The 8152-nt window shown below is 36.3% G+C and overlaps 1 protein-coding gene across 1 annotated transcript; it reads right to left on the reverse strand.

Annotated features, from left to right (window-relative positions):
* Positions 1-5309: 5309 nt before the first annotated feature.
* On the reverse strand, positions 5310-6242 carry LOC114633893 (vomeronasal type-1 receptor 4-like). The gene has a single exon (XM_028782497.1). The coding sequence runs from the start codon at positions 6240-6242 to the stop codon at positions 5310-5312; it is 933 nt and encodes a 310-aa protein (XP_028638330.1).
* Positions 6243-8152: the final 1910 nt, after the last annotated feature.

Below are 8152 nucleotides of genomic sequence, written 5' to 3' on the forward strand. Positions count from 1 at the left end.
TCTTAATATTTTATTGAAATTCTATTCTCATATATATACAGACTATAGATTTCCGTGTTTCTACTCCACTCATTTCGCCCCTACCATGAAGATCAACTCTCTTTCTGTCATTAAAAACAGCAGGACATCAAACATAACAAAACAATATAGAAAGATAAAACAAAAACCATCATACTGAAGCTACAATAGTCAGACCCTTATTGACCACATTCAGTTATGTTTAATGTTCAATAATGTTAACAACTTTTAAAAAATAGTACCATATTTAGGTACATACAGCAAAACACAAATTTCTAAAGGTATTTTCTATTAAAGCCACATTTATAAAGTGATCAAGTTGTGGGAAGGATAAAGACAATCGGGGGGAAGTAAATGTAAACAATACTTTGAAGGGAACAGAGGATAACACCAATATAGTGGACATCAGTTGATTAAAAGTAGTCCCCCAAATTACAAAGGTTCTAGTGGCCAGGAGTATGTATTGGGGTGATAGAGGAGTTGAAACTGCCTAAACCTTGAGCAGCACAGCATGTGAAGGAAAATACAGAGGACATATTTTTCTAGTTATCATGTCAAAAAAATTTAATAATGATATCAAATCTGAATAATATAAGTTATTAATAGATATCTTGTATAAAATTAAAGCATATCTGATAAGAAAATTATTACACTACTCAGAGTATAATTATGTTCTTGTGACAAGGCAAAGGATTCTCTTTTTGTACCAGTCAAAGCCATCTTTGGTTTAACCAGAAACTGACATTCTCCTACCCCTACCCTTGCTTTTAACACCCTTCATGGAAAGTCCCATTGGAAAGTACCCAAATATGTTCTAAAATCTTATGATCAAAATGTAGTCTGTTGAACTGCTTCAGTGCTTTAAGTCATTTTTCCCTGCAACTGTCAACCAGCATGGCTCTTTTTTGGGTTCTTTGCTGTTTTTTAACATAATATTTTAGTGATTTTTTTTCAGGGAATTTTATATCCTGAGCCCTATCACACTCACTTCTCTGTCTTTACAGCACCACTGAAATCATGCTTTCCATCGCTCAGCAGGCAAACAATTCAGGTGCCTATTAATAGAGCCCAGGACTAGGCATATTGATCTGCTTCTTGGAGAGCATTACATCTCTGCATATCTCCACATTTACAGTGCAGGCAGTCCCATGACTCATTGGGCAAGACCGTTATGCTTCAGACTGGTAGTTCCATAAGGTCTTCTATCATCTTCATGAGATGGGGTTTTAGATTGGAATCTTGCTTTTCCTGTGTGTTAGAATATCCAGGGCTTGCTCTGGTGGGTGAACTGGTTTCTGATGGTGTTATGTGGCATTGGTTTCTGTTGCTTATATTTATGTCCTTGCCTTTCACAATCTGGTTATCTCTGGTGTTATCTGGCCTTGCTATCTCTTACTGGAGCCTTTCCCTCCTGTGAGTCTGGTTATGATAGATAGCCTTAAGTCTCTGTGTGTGGAAGGGGTTCTGGATTGATCAATCTGTGAGCCTGTGAATCTGATTGTGATGGATCTAATGGAAGTCAAGCTGTCTCTGGGTGTGGGAGGGGGTCTTGAATGCCAGATCTGTCCTGGGCACTGTTGCAGGCAAGAAGGAACATGTGCTTCTAGCAGGGCAGATAGGTCCCATGTCCACTGGGGCTGATGAGAGTCCTAGTTAGGCCAGGTAATGGGACAAGGGTCACCTCACCTGTTAGCCTGATTGTGAGGAACTACTGAGAGTCAAGCTGTCTCTCTGTGTGGGTGGTTGTCTAGAGCACTGGATTTGCCCTGGGCATAGTTGCAGGCCAAAAGGAAGATGTTTCTCCTACTGGATAGATAGGTCTTGTGTGTACTGGGCCTCAAGGGAGTCCCAGTTAGGCCAGGCATTAGGGCAGGGCTGTGTGTCTCACTAGTGAGCCTGGTTATGACAGACCTCCTAGGAATCTAGTTGTCTCTGGGTATTCCAATAATCTTGTGTAAAGAGAATTTTTTTTCCCTGAGTGTTAGAGCTACTGTATGGAAATATTGTTGAGAGAAAGAGAAATAATTTTCCCTGGGGAAGTTGTCTTAATTGGTTATCAAGTATCAAATGGTGAACTCTAAAATTATTTGTATACAGAAGATATTATGGAGCCTGAGCAGAGCTTCCTAAAATTTATTTCACAGAGAGCTTTAAATGAAAAGAAGCAAGAGAACAGATTCCTACACCTGCATGTATTGCAGCAGAGCTCATAACAGTTCCTAAGTAACACTGAGGTCATGAAGGATAATGCACTTACAGAAATTGAACCTGCAGAGCACACAGTATTTCTGAAACAACTTAAAAACGATAAAATATTTTGAAAAGATGTTTCTAAAAATTGGCCACAGAAAATTGAAATGTAAGATGACCCACGAGAACTGAGTGCAGCTGAGAATGATGAATCTACACCTTTATTGCAGCTTCTTAGGCAATAAGTCTCAAGCACAAAGGTCTTGCCCAGTTAATCATTGAGCTACCTGCATTGACAGCAGGGAGATATGCAGAGGCATGTTGATCTCAAAGAAACAGTTCAATATGAAGTAGGGCTGATCCTCTGCTCTACTAATTGGCCCCCACCGTGGACCCACTGCTGCTGCTGCCTGAATTACTTAACTACTGAGCAATGGAGAACATAGTTCACTGGTGCTGCAAAGACTGGGAAGTGAGTTTGATAGGGTTCATGGAATGAAATTCCCCAAAATTACTAAAAATATTAACTTAAAAAAAGGTAAAGAATCCACAAAAGCCACATGCTGCTTGATAGTTTCAAGGAGAAATGAGGTAAAGCACAGAAGTAGTTCAACAAAATACATTTTGACCACTAATTTTTAGATCATAGTAGGGAACTTTCCAAGAGGACTTTCCATGAAAGGGGTTAAATTCAGAGTAAGAGTGGGAGGATGTCAGTTTCAGGTTAAACAAGGAAGGCTTCATCTGATACAAGATAGAGAAACATTTGCCCGTCAGGGCACAATAGATATATTCTGAGTAGTATTAAAACTTTCTTATCAGTTATGTTTTAATTTTAGATAAGTTATCAACTAATAATTTATATTATTAAGATTTCTTATCATTAGTAAAATTTTCTTTGACATCATAACTAGAAAATATGTCCTCTGTATGTTCCTTCACATGCTGTGCTGCTCATGTTTTAGACATTTTCAACTTCCTTATTACCCCAATATATACTCCTGGCCACTATAGCCTTTGTCATTTTGGAGGACACTTTTAATCAACTGATGTCCACTGTAGTGGTGCCATCCCCTGTTCCCTTCTAGATAATGTCCTCATTTTCTTCCTTCTTCATTGTCTCTATCCTTCCCAAAATGTGATCACTTTATTGATATGACTTGAGTAGAATATGTTTTTAGAAAAGTTGTGTTTTGCTGTTTGTACCCAACTATGGCATTATTTTTAAAAGGTTGTTTACATTGTGCACATTAAACATAACTGAAGGAGGACTCTAATAATCTGACTTTTGCAACTTCAGTGTGATGGTTTGTGATTTATCTTTCTGTATTGTGTTTTGTTATGTCTTGATGTCATGGTATTTTGTAATGACAGAAAGAGAGTAGTTCTTCAGGGGAGGAGAGAAGCTGGGTGAAGTAGAGTCATGGAAAGCTACAGTCAGGTTATAGTTATGAGAATAGATTTTTTTCAGTCAAATAGTAAGATGAAATATTTTCTGTCATCTAACATTACAATTATGTAGTTATTGTTATTAAGCCCATTTCTGTGATACATTACATTTACTGATGGCTATATATATGGAAAAGTCTCTTCATCTTTGGAAAATTTCGGTGGTATTTTATTTCAAATTAAAATCACTTGATGGCAATGAACACACAAATAAAAGTAATAAAAACTACAAATAAAATAACCAATAAATGGAATACATGCTCAGGCCAAACTTTTGTACATTTCACTGATCTACAGAAAGTTAGAATAGCCATGATGAAGCCATAGAGATTTGCTTAGTATTCTAACTCTCAGTAGCAATTACATATTTAAATCCTTTTCCACCAGTAACAAAATTAAATTGATAATAATTAATATAGAAATATAAATATTGCAGATACACTTTTATATATTCTAGATACTCTCCCTGCCTATAACATAATATTACCTTTCTAGGTCTACTTTATTAATGTTATAACTGAGGTTATACTTTTACTCTTTTGTATATATACATGTAGATATTAAAGGATGGAATCTGCATGAAGAAGAATATGTGATCATTTCTGTCTGAGTTTGGTTGACACGGCTTAGTTTTATCATCTATCTGTCTATCTATCATCTATCTATCTGTCTATCTATCTATCTATCTATCTATCTATCTATTCATTTCCTACTTATTTTTTATACCATTTTTCACACTGGTAGAATCATAATCTATTTCAAGTATGATATAATTATTATTTGATTTTTCTATTATGTATATATCAGAGGGAGCTGTCTCATTTCTGCAATAATCAGGTCAGTATTGATCAATGACAGAAAAATATTTTTCTGGTATGAGATGGGGTTTTCTGAGTATAGCACCAGAAGTGGAACAGCTTCTGGTTCTGGTTATGGAAATAGTAGTTTCTTTTTTCACATATAGGGAGAAGAACAAACTGTTTTCCATAATGGCTATGTTATTTTATTCAAAGCTCTTTTGAGGAAGCTATGATTCCCATGATGACAAACCAGATAAAGGCAGAACAACAACAAAGGAATTTTATTATCAAATATCCCTGATGATCAAAAATCTCTCAATAATATGTTAGCAAAAATGCTCAAGATTCTGGAAAAGACCATCATTCATGTTGAATTGATTTTTGTAAGAGATTAAAGATGTAATCCTATTATTATAGGCCTGGTACAGTATTTAGCAACTACTATGGGAGCAGGTCCTCCTGAAGAACACGTTCATGACCAGCCATAATTTCAGTTTTCCTTGTTGTTAGAATGTTGGGCCTACAGGATGTCTGTGAAATCCTGAGCAACCAAGCTGACCCAACAGTATGAAAGCCAAAAGAATGTCAGTTTTATTAACAGCTTTTTCTCCCTGCCACATTTGCAAATCAATTGAGCAAAGGGAAGACTCTTAAGAGTGCAATGGCCCTCATAATATAATCAGTTCACATAGGCTACTGATTAAATCAGCAAACAAATTCCCGTTCTCACTTTCAAAAACTCTACAATGACAAGGTAATATGATTTACTTCTCTGTATTGACCTTTTGATGAAGAGTAGGAGTTAACACCAGGAAACAAAGAAAAATATACCATTAAAATACTTAAATAAAATTAGAAAATTTTATTCCATATCCAGACCAAATTGACTCTAGGCATAATAGAATAATGACTCATTAGAACAAAGGGTCCCAAAGATGGAAAACCCAGAGAAGTGAGGCGGGTAATGTTCACCAGCCACCAATTGTGATGATACAAAAGAGCAATGCAGCCTTGTAAGACAGAGGAGACAGTATAAAATGCCAGAAAGGTAGACACCAGGACAAGAATATTCTGGGTTGCTCTAGATTCTGGAGAGTTTCTCCTTGAAACATGACTGCTGTGGATATGTTGAACCCTCTGCTTGTGTCTGTACAGCATCACAATCATGGAGCCACTGGACCAGGCAATGAGCACAGAAAAGAAGACTTCAGGGCACATCACCAATACAGCATAGAGCAAGTCATTAATTTCATTATGCCCTCCAGTGGAACAGTACTCAAAATCTCGATTTCTTGTCATGTTTTTGTTATTTCTTTTGACAAGTGTGTACACCAAGAAAATGAAATGTATAATCATGGACAAGACCCAGAGTAAGAAAATGGAGCAGCCAATGTACTTTGCAGCCTTTGCTTTTTGATCCTTACAACAGGATTCCCTGTGACTGATGGTGATGACCTGAAAGACACTCAAGAAACAGGTGGTGCCAATGGACACACTCCTGCCAACTCTTTGAATGTACAAAATAATTTTGCATACAAAATCATTTAAAAACTTTTTCAACCCAAAAGCTACCAATGTATTTGGCACTCCTTTAGACAGAACTATCAAGACATTGGCTGTCATTATGTGCATGAGAATCAAATCTGTGGGCTTTAATATATGTTCTATATAGTAGACCAGATAGAAGATAAGAAACAAGGCATTTCCCAGGACTCCAGTTGTAATTTGTAACATAAAAATCATTTTGATTGTCATATTCCAGAATTCCATTCTGTGATTGGACATGATTCTCCTTAGATTTTAGCCACATCCATTTTCCTGATCAAAATGAATGAAAAGTATTAATAAATAATACTTGTTAATTATTAAAAAGTAATACATATTAATCTAAATCACCACTGAGAGGAAAATCAGGGGGTTCCTTAAAGATCTGGAATACAATGTCATCATAAACTTTACTCTATGTACTCAATGTACTGTAGCAATACTTTCTTGAAATTCTAACAGTAGCAATTATGCCTTACATTACGTACTTACTTACACTACAATATTGTCAGATTGGTGAAGAATTGAGGACACACCTGGTAATTGGAAAGATGCTTTCCTCATCATAGAATATGCAGCCTTATTGACAGGATTGTTTGTCCTATGAGAAGTAATGAAAAGAGAGAACCAGTACTAACAAGAATAATCCAAGACTGTAAGATTATACTCTTATTTTCTAGTCATGTTACAGAAAAAGACAATTTTAGTAACTACTATGAACCTCAAATATGTCAATTCTTAAAGTACATTTCATCTAATATTAAGTGATGAATAATGTAAAATTAATACCATTCAGAATTTATATATGTATATATATTATGTATATTCATAGATAAGAAATTTGTTTATGTATATAAAACACATTTAAATGATGCTTCAATTGACAAAATACATATTTCTATGAGTTAGTTCTCATGCAATGTCACAGCACCTAGATATACAAGCATATATGCACATGCAGGTATGTGCTGTTAGATATCTGGGGACATCTTGTATAATGTAGTCTCCCAGCCATGGGCTGTCCCTGAAATTATTTTCTGTGTTTTCGTTCCATTCCAGTAGCTGTCAGCCTTACTTGGCCTCAGTGGAAGATAATATGCCTATTTCTGTAGAGTGTCAATGTGCTAGAGTTGGAGGGATTCCCAGGAGTTGTCTACTCTCCCAGAGGTAAAGGAGAAGGAAGAATGGGCGGCAAACAGGATGTAAAGTGAATATATATATATATATATATATATATATATATATGAAAAATTGTATGTGTAATTGTCATGCACCACTTAAAAGACTACAGTGGAAATGATGGGAATGAAGGCAGTGACTTAATCAGCCCATCCAAGCAGTGCAGTTGGAGAAAATTCTCAGGATACCACACCTGTAAGTCAAGTTGTCACAAAATTCTTTTTAGATCAGGAGAGATCCCATGGCAGAATGAATAACAGTGGAACAGTACTCAAAGTCTCCATTTCTTCTCATGTTTTTGTTATTTCACCATGCTGATTCAAGAAGCCCCAGTTGGGGAAATGTTGCTTTACACACTCATGAGCTGACAGTCAAGAACTGGGACAGGATGGGCAGTGAAGTCTGGAATCTGTAGAAGATAAAGAAAGTAGAGAAATGAACTGTGACCTTAGGAACTATCAGTACTAACAGTCTTCCCTTCCCCATGTGCTAGGCCTGCAGAACACCCTGGAAAATGACTATGTCAGTGAAAAAAAAGGACTGTCTTAAGTAACGTAAGGCAGCTTAAGAAAAGTCAATAGTGTAGATTCTGTCTCAATACTTTGTCAGCTTATAACTTTTTAAATGTAGGATTATACAGAAGTGAGTATGTTTTGAATCCACAAAACTAAAATGGGGCTCATAAATGTTCATCAATTGCCCCCATGAGAGAGTCTTGTAAATGTAAGGGAACATGTAAGATTAGGGTGTAGAAGGAAAAATGTATGTGGAACACATATGTTGGAGATTGATTTCAATGCTTTGATTCAATCAGGAATCTGCATGTCCAATTGCTAAAGGTCCTTGTCCCAGTTAGTTTTGATCTATCAATAAAGATGACAATGGCCAATATCTGGGCAAAGGGAGGTCATGCAGGACCCTTAGAATTCTGTAAGCTAGGACACAGGGAAAGGAAAAGGAGCTATCCCGAT

This window comes from Grammomys surdaster, unplaced genomic scaffold, assembly GCF_004785775.1.
Source record: "Grammomys surdaster isolate TR1022 unplaced genomic scaffold, NIH_TR_1.0 783, whole genome shotgun sequence".
In the NCBI taxonomy this organism is placed as follows: Eukaryota; Metazoa; Chordata; class Mammalia; order Rodentia; family Muridae; genus Grammomys; species Grammomys surdaster.

What these genes read in the sequence shown, in the direction of transcription:
- LOC114633893 (XM_028782497.1), bottom strand. Translation starts at nt 6,242, where the DNA reads ATGTCCAATCACAGAATGGAATTCTGGAATATGACAATCAAAATGATT.